The sequence below is a fragment of the Aquarana catesbeiana genome, linkage group LG03 (genome assembly GCF_042186555.1).
Source record: "Aquarana catesbeiana isolate 2022-GZ linkage group LG03, ASM4218655v1, whole genome shotgun sequence".
NCBI lineage: Eukaryota > Metazoa > Chordata > Amphibia > Anura > Ranidae > Aquarana > Aquarana catesbeiana.
This window is the reverse complement of record NC_133326.1, coordinates 178845045-178864504: the sequence shown is the minus strand read 5'-3', so window position 1 is coordinate 178864504 and position 19460 is coordinate 178845045. Positions and strand designations below refer to the sequence as shown.

Below are 19460 nucleotides of genomic sequence, written 5' to 3'. Positions count from 1 at the left end.
TTCATTAACACATTTTTTACACTTCATGAACCCTTTAAATTAGTATGTACTTGCTCCCCCCCCTCTCCTTTAGGGAATCAACAGAAAGGGGAAAATGACACCAAGTATTTTAGAAACAAAGCTGCCCACATTCATATATTGGATCTGTATTGCAGGAACGGTGTATTGCATGTATTTTTCCTACAATTTGGTTTGGTCTTAGCTGCAGAAGAACTTGTATGGTATGGCTTAAAAAATGAAATCCAGGTATGGTTTATTTTTACATAGTTACATTGGCCCAGCCTATAGCAATGTAACTTTGTATATAACATCCCTTGCCAATGCCTCTAGAAGCTGGAAATCACTAAAATAGACACTGCCACTCCCATGATCTCGATTTGCTTCTGGGTCCTGTGTTGGGCGGCTGGCCTCTAATGCATTCTGAGCACAGAAACGGTGGTTGGTGATGCCACTTTGTTCAGGTATGATGTACGGTCAGCATTTGCTTCCTGGATTAAGATACTGGTCATGTATATCCTGGTTCCTGTGTGGTTCTTGGCTGTGTTTATAAAGTTTAAAGTGTTACTAAACCCAGGACCCTGCATTCACTATATCTGGTCTCCCACAGTACACAGAACATGGAAATGCAATTGTTTTAGTAAATATAAACTGCTAAATACCTTTTCTCATCAGCAGATTGAGCAGTCTTGTGACTGCTATCAGTGTCCAGCAGAGCACTGGTTAACCGCTTCCCGACCACCTCACGCAGATATACTGCGGCAGAAGGGCACGTACAGGCAGATTAACGTACCTTTACGTTGCCCTTTAAGAGGCGGCTCGCGGGCGCGCACGCCGGGAGCGCCCGCCAGGAGCTCCATGACCGGGATCGCATCGAGTCCGCGGGTATACCCGCGATCATCTCACAGTGAGGAAGAACGGGGAGATGCTAATGTAAACAAGCATCTCCCCGTTCTGCCCAATGACACTGACACTGATCACGCTCCCTGTAATCGGGAGCGGTGATCAGTGATGTGTCACAAACAGCCCCTCCCCCCCACAGTTAGAATCACTCCCTAGGACACACTTAACCCCTACAGTGCCACCTAGTGGTTAACCCCTTCACTGCCAGTGACATTTTTACCGTAATCAATGCAATTTTATAGCATTGATCGCTGTATTAATGCCAATGGTCCCAAAAATGTGTCAAAATTGTCCGATGTGTCCGCCATAATGTCGCAGTCATGATAAAAATCTCTGATCGCCGCCATTACTAGTGAAAAAAAAATCAATAAAAATGCCATAAAACGATCCCCTATTTTGTAGACGCTATAACTTTTGCGCAAACAAATCAATAAATGCTTATTGCGATATTTTTTTACCAAAAATATGTAGAAGAATACATATCGGCCTAAACTGAGGAAAAAAAATGTTTTTTTATATATTTTTGGGGGATATCTATTACAGCAAAAAGTAAAAAAATAATGCAAAATTGTCGCTATTTTTTTGTTTATAGAGCAAAAAATAAAAACCGTAGAGGTGATCAAATACCACCAAAAGAAAGCTCTATTTGTGTGAAAAAAAGGATGTCAATTTTATTTGGGAGCCACGTCGCACGACTGCGCAATTGTCAGTTAAAGCGCCGCAGTGCCAAATCGCAAAAGGTGCTCTGGTCAGGAAGGGGGTAAATTCCTCCGGGGCTGAAGTAGTTAAAGCTTCTAGGAGTTTTCATTCTCCCCTGATTGTCCTATGAGGATGCAGGACCCCTGACCCTCTTACTGGACAGTGCTGATTGGCCCTGTGCAGATCACATGCACTCTCCCAAGAAAAAAAACTCCCTAGCATGTGCAGAGCATCCCACAAGGCTCTGTTCTATCAGCAGACAGTTTGGGGGTAGTGGAAGAAGGGGAGGATCAGAGAAGACAGGATCAAACACCCTTTTTTTACACAATGCTTTTCATTAACTTCTTGGGTTCCACAGTGAGTATAACTAGCATGCTTAGCATATATAGGCTGATTTTACTGTTGTGAGTTTAGTAGCACTTTAACACAGGTCAGTTCCTGCTGTGGCTTCTATTCTTGTGACTTGCTACAAATGTACAATGTTGCAGTCTGATAACTTGGGAGAGGAGACTCAAAAAATTATTTCTCCTGCCTGCCGCAGACAGATGGCATCATCTCAGCCAAGGAACAGCTATTTGACTTTGTGCTTTTTTGACACAAGGTAGAGCTTTTATAAAAAAAAAATAAAAAAAAACTGCTGCCGTATATTGTGAAATGTCAGGAATTGATGCATTTGTACTTGTAAAGTTACTGAAAAGTGCATTTTGCTAGATAATGGGCCTTTTCTAACTTCTTCCCTAAAATCAGGCATAATAGCCTGAAATAGGGCTGCTTTTTATACCACATTAGAAGGCAACTTCAGTTAAAGTTATACTAAAGTCTAATTTTTTTCTTTAAAAATAACAAACATGTTATACCTGTTATGGGGGCACCTGTGCCAAGCCACTGCTCTGTTTTTCCATTCAGACATGGAGCAGCGGCTCAGCCCCACCCCCTCTCTCCCCTCAGTGGGTCACTGACTTTGATTGACAGTAGTAGTCCCAGACAGCCAAGTCTATTGTGCAACATTGCTGAATTGAGATGGGGCTCAGGTAAGTATTAGGGATGCTGACGGGGGGCTGCTGCATTCAGAAGGCTTTTTATACTAATGCATAGAATGCATTAAGATAAAAAACCTTCTGCCTTTAGAACCACTTTAAGAAAGTGTACCATGGAAAGTGTTCAGTGGCTGGTGGGCAAGGTGGAAATAAAAGTGTTTCTTTAAAGGACATTGCTTTTTGCATCTTCCAACAACGGTATTCCACATTTGGTCACATGATGTCTCAGAACCACAAGGTAAGATGCTGCTGGTGCATTTCCTTGTATAATACCCACCATATGTCACTGTCTAAAGGTCCAGATCTATGTTTGAGTGATGAATTGTCTCAACTTAAAGCCACCAGCCCAAAATATTCTATTAGTACTAGCCCAGGGGACAAATGCTCCCCTGTCCCCAGCCAAGTCCTCTACTGTCCAGCTGTCCCCCCATTCTCTCATCCACCATTCATTTTTTTTGTCAAGGCACTCCCTCTTGCAATCCTGATTTAATTACACTAGTTAAATATAAAAAGATGAATCTTGAAGGATTACGCTTCACTTCTGAAACATTCTGTTTGGCAACAAATGGGCTTTCAGAAAAAAAAACCACATAAAATAGCTGTCCAATTTTGTATATTCAAGGCTCACATCTCCACAGGTGAGGAACCCACACAAAATTGCATGCGTTCCAAACCCACAGAGAAAGGTGCTGCACTCTAGCAGATGCAGGGGGTGCCATTAATTCTTATTAGCACCCCCATGCAATGGCACTTGCACTGCGGTTTTGCACATGTCAAACTGCATGGTGCCACATCACATGGCTTGGTGATTTAAAAAGGGATCAGGGACTTCTTTCCCTGTGTTTCTGTGGGCAAGGGAGCCCATGGAAATTAATGGGCTGCCTATGTGCAGAATGCAGGTTGTAATCGTGAGAACACTCAGGGAAACTGAGCTGTGTGTATGCTAAGCTTCATTAAATCATTTATTAAAACAGACAGCCAATGCCTTCCAATATAACCACCATGGAAAGTAACTCATTACCCAATGAGATGATCTAAAGCTGTTCTAGATAGAAAAAAAGGTCTTGAATCCCATACAACAGTTTTAATGTAGGGTTAATGTTAGATAATTAAAACTGGTAGATGATGGGCACTGAAAAAGCTTTTGTATCTCCATGGAGCAGCAGTATCTGTCAAAAAACAGAAAAGAGAGGGTGCACCGGCCTATTGCATTATCTTTAAAAAGGTTTATTAAAACAGAAAACGTAAAAGTACTACTCACAAGGGTAGATAAAAATCACGCATAATAGTCAAATGATGGTAGCAGTCTCCAGACCTATGGACAAGACGTGCAGACCACTGCTGGCTGACGCGTTTCGAAGGTAGCACCTTCTTCTTCAGAGCCTTCAGGAGGTACCATCATTTGACTATTATGCGTGATTTTTATCTGCCCTTGTGAGTAGTACTTTTACGTTTTCTGTTTTAATAAACCTTTTTAAAGATAATGCACTAGGCCGGTGTGCCATCTCTTTTCTGTTTTTTGTCTGTATGTTAGGATTTCTCTATCCTTGAGGGCAGCAAGGCTGAAAGCTACCATCCATCGAGAACTTTGAACTGTCGGGCTTATACATTTATGGGCAAGAGTTTTTGTTTTGTTTTGTTTTATTAGCAGCAGTATCTGACCTGGTCCAGTTTCATACCACATAGTTCTGTGATATAGAAGTAGGCGCTCAGAGCAATACCCCTTGTTTATCTTCCATCAAGGACATGTGTAATTTTATTAATCTCAGATTTGAATCTTATTTATTGCACATGTCAGTGTTACGCGAGCATGATTCTGTATGTGTCCTGATTAAAACCAGTCACACAGTCCTATTTTCTGATCATTGCCAAGCCTAGAAAGCTGGCAGTACACTAGAGTTATGGCATTGAGCATCTTTGGATGACATGGAACTGCCCAAGCCTGTCTGTACTGTGTGCTACCTTCCAACTTGAGCCATCAACTTTAATACCCAAGTTAGTGAGCATATGATCTGAAATGTAACAATTGTTTGTTATCAAGGATAATTTCTGAAGCCAAGCTCATGTGGCTGCTAGCATTAATATGTTTATTGAAAGATGTTGAAAGGTAGTCACCTGCCTAATAAATGTATTGGACTTGGTCATTATCTGAATAATCTAGATCAATCCTACCTGCATATATACTGTATTTCACAGTTTCCTCTTTATAGCACAGTCTTAATAATTTCCAATTTCCTTTCCAGCAAATTATTACCCAGATCTTACTGCTAATCAAGTGTTTTGCAGTCAAAGTCGCTAGTGGTCATCTCTTAAGCCCCAGGGAACCCTTTCCCTTCTGATGATGTAACCATTCAACCCCATTTGTCAAGTCATCATGTAACATTTGCATGCAAGATAGGGCTGAGCAGGGTCAATCAGGCAGAGATTCAAAGGCTTGAAAGCTTCACTGCTGGGAGAGAGCGTAGAATGACCTGAACTGACTTAAGCTGGCCATACATGGATTGAAATTTCCTGCTGAACCAGCCAAATTTCAGTCCATGTATGAGCAGGAAGGTTATACAAAAGTACATCTACCGATCAACTTCTGTACAACCGCCCTGTCAGTTTATACCCACTTAGGCTATGGCCTGCAGCACTGAGCAGTGTATTCTGACCAGGAGGAAGCCTCCCCACTGTCAGCATAAAATAGCTGGCTGAATTAAAAAACGGACTAATCTATCTGCTGCCTTAGAAAATTACTTCAGTGCCTCTGTTATGAAATTTCAAGAATTTGAATTTCTCCACAATATCTGCAGCTACAGAAAGTGTTTCCAAGAGCATTTACAGCTTGGTAAAAATATGTGAATACCTAATGTCCCTGTCTGGGTTGACTTTAGGGGTTAACCTGAGTAGGTGAACTGTTTGTAATACAGACATGAATGCTGCAAACACTCTTTCTTTTTGAAGAAAGTCAAGGGTTTCTTTAAGTTTATGTATTAAATCATATATTTGAGAAGTCATTGCCATTTAGAGAATTGATTTACTAAAGGCAAATAGTCTATGTACTTTGGAAGATCAGTTGCACCAGAGCTTAGTAAGTGAGAGGAAGCTCTGCTGACTTCCATCATCTAATGATGTACAAGCAAAATGTCTGTTTTTTTATACTTATTGCCTGTGATTGGGTATGTGTTTGAAAAGTGATGATTCAACTCATTTACTAAACTCTGGAACAACTGCACTTGGAAAGTGCACAGTCTGTTTGTCTTTAGTAAATCCACTCCATTGTGTATTTGTAGTAAATCTTTAGCATTGCTATAAAAGAAAACTACCTTAAGTGGAACTATACTGTATCTGAACACTACAAACCAAAAACACTACTGTATTTAATGCATTCTTGTTATTCAAATCAAACTCAGCCATCCATCCATGCCTCTATGCTTTATTTTGCTGAGAAATCACTTTGAAAAACACCCCCTAGCATTTCTGGTTGCGGCCATCTTGCGTAAGGGCAGATGATTCATGTAGCATTTACTTCCTGCAACCCATATGCCCTTAACTCATGCATACAGGCAGGAGGGTGTGCTTAGCTCAGTGAACCCCGCCTTTCCTCCCGAAGACTCCTGGGATATATGACATCATTTGCCTAGGATTTATTGATAGAAATCAGGAAGTAACTGAAGAAATGCAAAAAAAAAGTTTAAATATGATATTTTTTCCTTTTAATATAAATGGCTAAATAGAACTCTCCCCTTGATATATATGGAGTTACTACAGTCCTTTCATCCCTCTAAAAGGTAATATAAATAATAAGGATTAAAAATAATCAATGTTGACTGAAAGAGTAAAGTTCCATTTTAAAGTATAACTAAAGGCAAAACTGTTTTTTTTAGTTTTGGATAGAGTGGAGAGGGTTAGAATGCTTGTCAGTTTTTATTGCTGTCTACGCCCCTGTTAGGGAGATTTACCCTCTCTATTTGTACTGTTTACCGTTATCATTAAAAGTGAAAGTAAAAGAAAATCCCAAATTTTGGGTTGTTCCCAGAAAAGTAAAAGAGGGGACATCTTTCAATGGGGTCACTGGTTCTGGTTAACTAGGGTTCCACAAGGAATTCCCTTGATTTGCAGGGATTTCCTCTTGCTTCCTGTTTGGCTATAGAACAGGAAGTGAAGGTAAGTCTCCGCAATGGGACACAGATAATGAAATAGAAAACCTGACAGGGGTTATACACCTCCCTTGCTTTATCCAAAATGAAAAAAAAAGTTTTGCCTATAGTTCTACTTTAAGTTATCATTAAAGAATCTTATATGGAGGTGCAAAAGTCCTATAAACCCTGTACAAATTACAGTAAAACCTTGGATTGCAAGCAATTTGTTCCAGAAACATGCTTGTAATCCAAAGCACTTGTATATCAAAGCAAATTTCCCCATAAGAAATAATGGAAATTCAAATGATTTGTTCCACAACCATTTGTTCATGGGTCCTTCAGTTTATAGGCCATATAAAAAGATTATAGCAATGCGATATGTTGTGTAACCATAAAATGTCCATCCACAAATGGCACCCTCCACAAGTAGCAAAATCCAGCAGGAGCTACAGAGTATAAACGAGAAGAGAGGCACCTCTAAGTGTAGTAACATGGTTACATTTAATGAAGGTACAACATTTAGCAACTCACATGGTTGATGATTAAAACAGGCACATCTAAGTATGCAGGCATCCGGGGTAAAGCTGTCCACATAGACCGTCCTCCGCACCGCCATCTCTCACCGCTGTCAGTCTGCAATCGTGACCGGGAAGACAATCCATGTAGTAGAGCATTCTAAAAGCGAGGCTTGAACCGCTCAAGGAGCCCAGAGTGGAAGGGATGATGTCGATGGCAGTGTGGAGGATGGTCTATGTGGACAACTTTACCCCGTATGCCAGCATACTTAGATGTGCCTGTTTAATCAACCATGTGAGTTGCTAAATTTTGTACCTTCATTAAATGTAACCATATTGCTACACTTAGAGGCTCCTCTCTTCTATTTTATACTCAGTTGTGACATGACGCTACTTGTATATCAAGACATCGCTTGTATATCAAGTCAAAATTGATTAAAAAATGTTGCTTGTCTTGCAAAACGCTCTCAAACCAAGTTACTCTCAAACCAAGGTTTTACTGTAACTTAAAATACATATGAGGAAGCTGCATACAAAAAAATGAAAAAGAAAAAAAGTGAAAATCCTTTTTGTATGCAGCTTACTCATACTAATGTACAAAATGTACATTTTTATAGGGATGAAAGGATTGTAGTAGCTCTATATATATATATATATATACACTATATTACAAAAAGTATTGTGACACCTGCCTTTACACGCACATGAACTTTAATGGCATCCCAGTCTTAGTCCGTAGGGTTTAATATTGAGTTGGCCCACCCTTTGCAGCTAAAACAGCTTCAACTCTTCTAGGACGGCTGTCCACAAGGTTTAGGAGTGTGTCTATGGGAATGTTTGACCATTCTTCCAGAAGCGCATTTGTGAGGTCAGGCACTGATGTGGATGAGAAGGCCTGGCTCGCTGTTTCCGCTCTAATTCATCCCAAAGGTATTCTATCGGGTTGAGGTCAGGATTTTGTGCAAGACAGTGAACTTCCTCGACCCAAAACTCACTCATCCATGTCTTTATGGACCTTGCTTTGTGCACTGGTGCGCAGTCATGTTGGAACAGGAAGGAGCCATCCCCAAACTGTTCCCACAAAGCTGGGAGCATGAAATTGTCCAAAATGTCTTGGTATGCTGACACCTTAGGAGTTCCCTTTACTGCAACTAAGGGGCCAAGCCAAACCCTGAAAAATAACCCCCGGACCATAATCCCTCCTCCACCAAATGATTTGGACCAGTGCACAAAGCAAGGTCCATAAAGACATAGATGAGCGAGTTTGGGGTGGAGGAACTTGACTGGCCTGCACAGAGTCCTGACCTCAACCCAATAGAACACCTTCAGGATAAATTAAAGCAGAGACTGCAAGCCAGGCCTTCTCGTTCATATCAGTGCCTGACCTCACAAATGCTCTTCAGGAAGACTGGTCAAACATTCCCATAGACACACTCCTAAACCTTGTGGACAGCCTTCCCAGAAGAGTTGAAGCTGTCATAGCTGCAAAGGGTGGACCAACTTAATAATGAACCCTACTGACTAAGACTGGGATGTCATTAAAGTTAATGTGCGCGTAAAGGTAGGCATCCCAATACTGTTGGTAATATAGTGTATGTAGGGGAGCGCTCTATTTAGCCATTTATATAAATAGGTATTTTTTTTAGAAAGAAACTTAAACAGTGTGGTATGCCTGCCTATAATAGAGGGGCTGGCAGTGACCATTGTAAGATTTTTATTTTTACTAATAGCGGTGGGGATGGGGGGGGGGGGCAGAGACAAGGACACAGAACACAGAGCTGATAGGCAGGGAGGAGGGGGTGAGGGGGAGAGAGGAGAGCAGAGAGAACAGCTGAGGATGACGGAGGGACATAAACTGACCATGGTGGTCAGGGCTCAGCAGCCCTGATTATTGTGGTCAGCGCTGAGAGGGGGATACAGGAAATGGCAGGATTAGCCAGGTTTTTTTACAGTTTAGAGGGGGGCAGATTACGCAACAGAAGCACTGTGCTGTTTAATCCGCTTTAAGGGAACAGGATCAGATTTTTTATTTTTTTTGGGTTGACAAACACTTTAATGTAATTTGAATGCCCCTCCCTTGAATCTTCTTCTATTGTATATTATAGTACCTGTACTATCTCCATTCATATTAAACTGATATGTAAACTATTACACTGTAACGGTAAACTGGATATAAATCACACATTATAAAAAAAAAACAAAATAGTAATAAAAATAATAATATGGTTAGTACAAGGTAACTAGTCTGACATTTGTTTTCAGATCAGACTTCATGCTAGCTACTAAAAAGTGGTAGGATTTATATTGCAGTGAAACACTGAAAAGGCTTACTATGTGTCCATGGGAAACAGTGTCTGCCACCCCACACCTCTATGGTAGACAATCAGGGCCCAAGAGCATTATTCTTGTGCTTGGCAGCATCTGCTGACCTTCAGTTTAAGCAACTGTCATCTGAAGCATCCTCCAGCATTGAAACAAGTTCAGAGGTTTCAGAAGCACTTAAGAGATGACAGCATTCTGGACACAGTATATTGACATCATCACAATATCCAAACAATCACATTATCTTGGATCCAGGTCTGCAATGTACAGAAGGCAGCTGCTTTATTTGTGCAGTATTCTATATGCAGGCCATTTAAGAAATTGATGTTTGTTCAAAGCAAGAAGAGGAGAGTAAGAATAAGATACAATTATCTTTAGACTTAAATCAGACTGCAGCAAGCCACAGTCCCAGGGGTTCATGCATTTCAAGTGAATATATATATATATATATATATATATATATATATATATATATATATATATATATATATATATATATATATATATATATATATCTATTGGGATGATAATGCAAAAAAAGTTCTGTGCTTAACAAAATCCCAGGGTTGGACACAAATTGATGGGAAAATGGATGTCCCTCAATAAAGAAAATGATATTGCTGCAAATATTATTTTTTTTACAAATCTGAGCTGCAATCACATATTTTCCCTTATTATATGAAATAAATATGGGGGGTACATATTATTAGAGGTGCTGCAGCACAGTAATGCCGTGTACACACGATTGGAATTTCCATCAGAAAAAACTTGGATGGTTTTTCCGACAGAATTCTGCTCAAGCTTGCCTTGCATACACACGGTCACACAAAAGTTCTCTGAACTTTCAACCGTCAAGAACGCGGTAACGTACAACACTACGATGAGCCGAGAAAATGAAGTTCCATGCTTCCGAGCATGCGTCAAATTGTTTCCGAGCATGCGTGATTTTTTGCGCGTCCGAATTGCATACAGACGAACGCATTTTCAGATAGGAACTTTTCCTGACCGAAAAATAGAGAACATGTTCGCAAGCTTTTGCTGGTTGGAATTCCATCAGCAAAAGACCAATGGAGCATACACACGGTCGCATTTTCCGACAAAAGCTCTCATCGGAGTTTTGCTGGCGGCATTTCCGATCATGTGTACGTGGCATAGGAGTGGTTACAGATAGCACACTTTTTGCAAAATTAGAAAGGTCATTGCTCAGCTATTGTTTGTAAAAGGGTCTTTGCTAACTTCACCATTTTAAAGTGACACTAAACAATATTCTTATTCTGCAAAAATAATCCATACACATCCACTACTTTAAGCCCACTACTATTTTTCATAAAATATTTTAACATCTGGAACCACTCTCACAGAAAAACGCAGTTAATGCATTTGAATTTGCATCCACACTGGAAACAGCACTGCACTTGCGGTTCCTGTGCTGGCTGCAATACCAAAAATAGTGCAGGGACCTTTTCCCTGCACTTCTGGTCAAATGAATGGGCTGCCATGCTTGCGCAAGACACGGCTCACAGAGCCGCATAGGTGAGAACCTAGCCTTACTGAGTTTTTCTGCCTCCTTGTCCTCTGTGAGCTCCTGAGCCTCTCCTTATCCCCACTCCCTCACATTTGTTTGATGTTAGTGCTTGTTAGTTGGGGCCATGTGCACTGCCCTACGCACATTACAAATCCCATATTCCATGTCCGATGACATCCCTCGCCATCCGATCCAATCCTGTCTGCCAAAAACAGATGGATGGTGGTCCTATTTTCCATCCGTCAGGCAGATCGGATTGGATGACATTGGATGGAAACCGACAGGTGGTCTGTGAAGGACTGTGTTTGTGTTCATTCTGCATAGTGGAGCCGACACCAACCTGCCATCCGCGGGGATCAGCAGAGAAATTCACAGCTAAGCAAGCAGATTCCGCATAGCGGAGGCACCCGTTTTAAAGGGGCCATAGAGCTTCTATGTAGGCTACATTCCTTTACCTGGTCAGTGACAGTTTGCTTTAATATGGTCAGTGCTTGTTAATCATGTTAAAGCATGTTTTAAAAAACCCATGCACCCATGGGCTGGATCTAGCCTGTCTGATCTGTGTGTGCAAACACTTTCATTGTATTCTTGAGGCTATGTGCACCATGGTGATTGGTCTGGGCTTCAGTGTCTCAAAATAGGGTCTGGCCTGCTGATGCCGCTGGTCCTGTTGCAGAGGTAAAAATAACATCACCTGAAGATTTTCCTTCCTTATTGTGAGGAGCCATGTTAGTTATGAGCTCAATCATTTGCTGTTTGTGTTATCATTACTGGCAGGTAGGAGATTGGGCACACACATTTTATTATGGCAGGAGATGGGTGGGTACTTATTAGTCCTTTCTGATAGTCAGGGAACAGCTGCTGAACCTCCATTCCCTTGAATGAGGCCTTGGGAATACATCAACTTATTCTGAAAACAAGGCTCACCATGGCACACAGAATGCAGTCACATGGGTTAGTGGAGTTCTTATTTTTAAAAGCTTGAAATGTTTGGTTGCAGCACTGTAAAGGTTTATCAACTGTCAGCACATCATAAACCCTTTAGCGATCCAGGGGGCGCACTGCTATTCCCACTTAGTACCTCAGTCTAAATGAGTTAAGACACTAACTGGGGTACACTGCTTGGTACTACACTTGCAATTTTAAATCAATTAGCATCAAATATTTCATAAGGAACTTTTGTATTTCCAAAAACTATTCTGTTTGTTTTTGAACAAAGAACGTGTCAAGATGATTCTGTCATAGACTCTTACAGGCTTATATGTTGATAGGTTTGCTGGAGCTCCTGTTTAATGATCCAAAATATTGCTGTAGAAATTTATAGTATTACATTTTGAAATTAAACTACACTGAAATTTATAGGAAAATGCATCACTTACCTCAAGAGCTTTAGAACGATTCCGTAGTAGTTTTTCTATGTTAGTTGCAGCACTTTCGACCAACTGACGCGCATTATTGGCCTCCACAGTGTACAAATTTTTGTTCTTCGTGTAAATCTGAAAGAAAAGATAAAAAAGATCAAGATTAGTTAAACACACACTTGCCAAATGTTTTGCCATGAAAAATATAATCTACAACAAAGTGGTTTGTGAAAATGTAGGATGTTAATGCGCTTTATTGTTTCCATTACTAATAAGTAAACAAATGCAGTGGAGTCTGTTGTCTGGTGTTCACCATGGTGTACAGCAATGTATGGTGTTTACATTGATATTCTGCTGCCCGTTTATGTGAAATATGGTGAGTTCTTGTTTGCTTTACTCCCTGGCTCTAATGACTGATCTCTGACTTACCGGTACTTATAACTATTGACAGCAGTGCCTTTCTGTAATACCACATGCACACTGGACGTTTTTCTTTCTCTCCTAGGTGTCTTTCCTCTTAACAGGGGCATTTTGGCAGAAGAAACGTGTAAAGCGTGTACAAGTGTGTAACAATTAGCTGCATCAAGCATTTTTGTGTTAATTCAGTTCATTGGCCACTGAAATGACTTTCAGTGGCCAATAGCGCTAAAGCACTAAACACGCCTAGCGTTAACACATGTTTAGAAGCGTTTAGATGCATCGTGTTTTTTCTGCTAAAAAGCTGCTGCTCCTGGCACACTGGTAGAGGGTTTTTTCCTGCCTCTAAATGCCTCTTCCTCTAAACTCTATAGTCTATGCCTCTGCCTCTAAACTCAAAGCCTATGTGTTTATGCACATATAGACCAACATGCAGGGGTTTTTAGAGGCAGAGAAAAAAAAAATACCAGACGTCCCTAGGAGCAGATGTGCATGTGGCTTAACTTTCCCTTTACACCTCCATAATACTATTACTCTTCATCACTGCTAGCAGCAAAGTTAATGGGATATGAGCTCAATGATTGAGAGCTGTGAAGTACTCTGTAATTACTGAATGCATTGATAAACATGTGCACTAATAAGCAAAACACAAATCTGAAGCCCTAATATTTGTCCACAGGAGTCTTCTGAGGGTGCTTTCTTAACGTGTCTATGCAATTCCTTTAAAATAATTAAAATTACTATTAATCATTAGAAATATACACTCTCTGTATATACTGTATATATATATATATATATACACACACACACACACACACACACACACACACAAACACACTCTTGAACATTTTATGTCACTTTTACTGTCCCCCCCCCCATATCAGAATACACAGATAAGCACTGCAGCCACTGGCTGCAAGCGCTGATCGAATGCTGGTTTTCCAGTAGGACCACTCAACAGAAGCCGGTCCTATGACCAGCTTCTGTTGAACAGAGAGTGATAAACACATATCGAAATTTGGCTGGTCCTGCTGTTCCTGCTGATTTAATACGTGTATACACTGCTTCGTTTTTCTTAAAGGAAAAACATGCCCATTTTCAGAAATTAGTCCTGTTGCAGATGCAAGTGAAAACAAGTATCTCATTGTTTGCATTTTTACTCCTTAATGGCCAAGGCAGTCTCTGTTCTCTATGCTTGGTAAAGCACATGTGAAAAATTTCATAGACCTTAAACTCCAAACAAAGTTATTGAGGAGGGAAGGGAGCAAGCCCCTATGCACTTCTGAGCATTTTATTGTGCAATTCCTGAAGTGCATGAAAGCTCAAATTGAAGAATTATTCTCATTTTCTCAAAGGGGCTATTCACCTGATGCATGAAGCTCCAAAAACTACATCAGCTTCTTTGGGACAGAATTGTGTATTTTTATCCTATAAACTTTAATGAAGCATCTGAAAAACACATGTACATCTCACATGGATGGACAGAAATACAAACCTGTGGAGGGTATAACAGCTCTATATATGTGTGTCATCTTTGTATTTTGTATCTTTGTATTTGCCTGGAGATATGCTTGATATGTATAATTGGGGACTATAGGCATTGTCATTCACACTGTTTGATGAAGATAGATAGATAGATAGATAGATAGATAGATAGATAGATAGATAGATAGATAGATAGATAGATAGATAGATAGATAGACAGACATGTAGATGGGCTGATACTTAAATCTGAAGTCATCCAAACTGTAATTCTTTGGGAATGAAGACAACATAAGTATTTACAGCACAGAAAGAGTGGGCTGATACACAGCTGTAGGAGTTCAGATGAAAGAGTAAATGAATAGATTGTAGTACACATGAACAGTGATGTGTCATGTCACATTCATCTGACATCTAAAGGCAATTTGCATTATCATAAAACATTTCATCTATGTATGGAAGCACAGGCAGATTTACATTTTATCATTTCATTTTCAGAATGAGTCACGTGCTGTAGAATAATATGACTAGCAACATATCCCTGCACATTTTATAGATACATAACTCAAAAAATACAAACATGAGTCTCAAGAATATCTTACAGTTACTTAGGGGTTAACAGAACAATGATGAACACTACTGAATGTAAGAAGTGCTTATTATTGCACAAAGAGATCTTTTCAATAATTTTTTAGTTCCTCCCCATTCTCCCTTTCCTCCCCTTGTTTGCTGAATTCGTACAGCAGCTGTCCCATATGATTTCATGAGGACAGGAAGATCTCTTACCACCCACTGTATGTGTCACTAATTTTACAAGTTTGCATGAATAGATTCCTGATTTATCACAATACACAGCAATAATATGACCTTTTCTTTAAATATAAAAAAAAAAAGATGTACTTTTTTTATGATTAAAGCTGAACTCCAGGAAAAAAGGCAAAATGTCCTACACTGAAAGGGTTAACTGCTCATTAAGTCTAGGAGTGTCGGAAAATGACGTAATACTTATCTTACTCACCACTACGGCAGGCTACCTTGACCTGTATGCCTGGCCCTGTATTGCCTCCTCTCTAATGCACTTCTACCCACAGTTGAACTCCTGTCTTCTTCATGTACAATGCAGGGCTAATATCCATGCATTGTTCATGAGGACACTGAGGGATTGTCCACATCCAGCACCAAGTAGAAGAGGATAGCGCCAGAGCAGGGTGTAAGGTAAGCATCAGAGCCTCTTCAGCTCCCCCTGAAACATAACCAACATTTAACCGTTGCAGTGTTGGGAGGGGGCAATGAAAGCGTACATTTTGCCTAATTCCCGTAGTTCAACTTTAAAGCTGACCTTCGCCCTTCTCACCCACTTTTCTCCATTGCACTCATACTTCCACTTGACAATTGGACATTTATTTTTTTTACCATTTTTCTTGTCCCCTCCCAGTACTTCCGGGATTCTTGCCTAGATGGGGGGTGAAGTTCGTCTCATTACCTATTTTTATGTCAGAGCATGTGCATTAAAACATGAACTTAGCCTAAAAGCAGTCTTTGGACTTTAGTCAAGTGATTATGTCCAGACACAGGCATAACTAGAACCTTCAAGGCGCTGGTGTAAGAAACGATGAAGTAGCCTCTGGGCCTGGGACCCTTCCCATTGATCACAGGGCCCTTTACTCCTATCCAGTCACGTAGTGGGACCCTTTCACATGCTCTGCAGCGGGCCCCCTTCCTGTCATCTTTGCATATACTGCTACTATGACAGAATCAATAAAACACTGAATATCAATTTGATGCAAAATCTTGTCTGTTTATTCTTCCAGTTTATAAAGAATGACATAGAGGATTACAACATTGTAGCAAAATATAAAAATAGCAAAAAAATTACAGAAAAAATGGTAAACTGGTGTAATCCTGCACAACAAAAACAAATTGAAGCAGTATAAACATGTATGCCAATGTGCAGTCTCTTCTCCAGCTTCCCTGCATTGAAAACAAGGCATTATGCCAGGCTTAGGACAATTTTCTTAATAAAAAGGCAGGCATCTACATAATAGGTTTATTCTTGGTTCAGCAGATTTTCATTGACTGTTTGGGGGTACCTGTGATATATTAATATAAAAATGCAATCAGAGCAAAGGAACAAGAAATGACATGCAAGCTGAACACTAACAGATCTTCACAAAAATCCGTAAATGTATATATAAAAAAAGGAGTGCAACGCAATAAAACAATAAAAACAAATTGTTCAAAGTCCAATAGACAGAACGAATGAACCACAAATCCCAAAAAAGATGAACAGGAAGTTTCCATGTGTTTGGAAAAAATCCGGCAGCACAAATCTGAAGTGACAAACCCCCCACTTCCAAATAGACAGAACGAATGAACCACAAATCCCAAAAAAGATGAACAGGAAGTTTCCATGTGTTTGGAAAAAATCCGGCAGCACAAATCTGAAGTGACAAACCCCCCACTTCCAAACTTGTCACTTCACTCACCTCAATGAGTGAACCCCTGAACTAACAGGCAGTCACAAGTGCAGATCCCTCACAAGGGTAAGTACAGCAGATGACTAATGGATTTGATCCTCCAATACGATAACCCAGGTTGGAACACCAGGACCATATAAATAAAAAGAGATATATGTGCTCTTCGTATGAAACATCCAAAAGTTTATCAAAAGTGAAGATTCCTACTCACATGATAAGGATAGTAACAGGCATGTAACACAGAACAGCGTGCTATGTGCGAATTAGGAAGGCAGCGAGTGATGTCATCCAAACGTAGCTCCTCCCCCGTACGCATTATGCTCATCAGAACTTCCTCAGCGGGGCACTGATGAAGTTCTGATGAATGTAACGCATACGGGGGATGAGCTACATTTGGATGACGTCACCCGCTGCCATCCTAATTCACACACGTGTTTTCCAAAAATGTGGAAACTTCCTGTTTACCTTTTCTGGGATTTATGGTTCATCCGTTCTATTGGACTTTCAACAATTTGTTTTTATTGTTTTATTGCACTTCACTATTTTTTTTTTTATAGGTACCTGTGATATATAACGGAATATATAGTGATTTTACAAACATCTGGCTTGGAAGCAAAATATATTTATAAGAATCATGTTGCAAGCAAATAAAACATGTCTTTAGAATAACAGGTGTAAAACGATCCAATCAATATACTGCAAAAAACTTTTTTGGTTAACTTTTCAAGTTTACCTACACAGTGAGTGTGCGGTCTGTAAGGAAACAGCTTCTCTTGCTTATTCACCATTTATTTGTAAATTTTTTTAAGAAGGAAAAGTGTAAGAAAATAGGTAATAGTAATATAGAAGAAATGTGCTGGATAAAAATGGGGAAAAAAGTGTAGGGGAGGGGGTCGAAATGGAGAGTGAGCCTCTCTCCACGGCTTCTAGCAATGACTGATTAAAATCAGGCAGCAGATAATGTTCCCACCCGGGGCCCATATTTCTTAAAATTGCTGCATTTGCAAGAATATTTTCTTCTGTTGAATTACAATAAACATAAGTTGTGGGAATTATCCAAGGTAGGGATTAAAATAGGCAAAACAAATAAACTGTCAAACGATCACTTTTTAAAAATTAGATCCTGCTAACTAAGGCCTCATTCACACACGGAAAACAATACCGATCAACCATGTAGAGCCATGTTTTCCCAGGTTATTGCCTCTGCAGGAAGTCCCATTAAAGTCTATAAGGACAAAGCAGCTGCACGGACACTGTCATTGTGTCCCAATATGACATCCATGTTGGTACATGCAGGCCCATGTCCCCAAACTCTCCCTGTGAGCATTAGGGGACATGGACCCGCATGCCCCTGCACCCACACAGATGTCATATTGGGACACAGCGGCTGTGTCTATGCAGCTGCTGTGTCCCTATAGACTTTAATGGGACTTTCTGCATGGGGATGCATAGAACACTTGTGCATCCCTGTGTGGGAAAACACAGCCCTGCACAAGCATACAATATTATACGCCTTGTGTAAAAGGGGCCCAAGGCAGCAATTTAGATTGTTGCAGAAAGCATATGTTTCTAATAATGAATAAATTAATGCAACCACAGAAAATTAGTTAATACAGTTTAAAGTAATTGTAAAGGTAAATAAAAAACCAAAAAAAAAACCAAACATGTCTATACTTACCTGTCATGAACCTCCTCTTTTAAGGTCCCCTGCCGGCGCTCCTGCCCATGGGGTCACTCATGTGCATGCTCACACCAGAGCCCTGTTGCTGTGTCCATGGACACAGACAGCAGGACTCGGCCCAGCCCCCCGCTCCCTCGTCGTTGGCTTTGATTGACAGCACTGGGAGCCAATGTCTTCAGATGCCCCAGCTAAGCCAGCGAGGCCTGGAAGTGAGGGAAGAGAAGAGCTGCAGACGTGCATGGTGCTGGATCGGAAAAGGGCTCAGGTAGCTAAAAGGAGTGGGGTAGAGGGGGGATGCTGACACCTAAACATTTTTTTACCTTAATGCAAAGAATGCATTAAGGTAAAAAATGTTTAGGCTTTACAACCACTCTAATGCCCTGTACACACGGTCGGACATTAATTGGACATTCCGACAACAGAATCCTAGGATTTTTTCCGACGGATGTTGGCTCAAACTTGTCTTGCATACACACGGTCACACAAAGTTGTCGGAAAATCCGATCGTTCTGAACGCGGTGACGTAAAACACGTACGTCGGGACTATAAACGGGGCAGTAGCCAATAGCTTTCGTCTCTTAATTTATTCTGAGCATGCGTGGCACTTTGTGCGTCGGATTTGTGTACACACGATCGGAATTTCCGACAACGGATTTTGTTGTCGGAAAATTTTATAGCAAGCTCTCAAACTTTGTGTGTCGGAAATTCCTATGGAAAATGTGTGATGGAGCCTACACACGGTCAGAATTTCCGACAACAAGGTCCTATCACACATTTTCCATCGGAAAATCCTATCGTATGTACAGGGCATTAGGATACATTTTTTAAAGAATTGGAAGAATTGGCAAGTCAATCAGTGAAAGTGCACGTACATTTGTTTTTTGCGGATGGAGCAATAAATGGTTGTAAATAGGCTATAT

At 40.4% G+C, this 19460-nt stretch overlaps 1 protein-coding gene across 5 annotated transcripts in view; it reads right to left on the bottom strand.

The window, feature by feature from the left end:
* The window catches only part of CACNA2D1 (calcium voltage-gated channel auxiliary subunit alpha2delta 1), a 936653-nt gene that overhangs the window by 690183 nt on the left and 227010 nt on the right, over positions 1-19460 (bottom strand). For all 5 annotated transcript variants that reach the window (XM_073619561.1, XM_073619559.1, XM_073619560.1 and 2 more), the window contains exon 3: positions 12502-12618. In XM_073619561.1, the coding sequence (XP_073475662.1) occupies positions 12502-12618 (117 nt within the window). The remainder of the gene's footprint in view (positions 1-12501; positions 12619-19460) is intronic.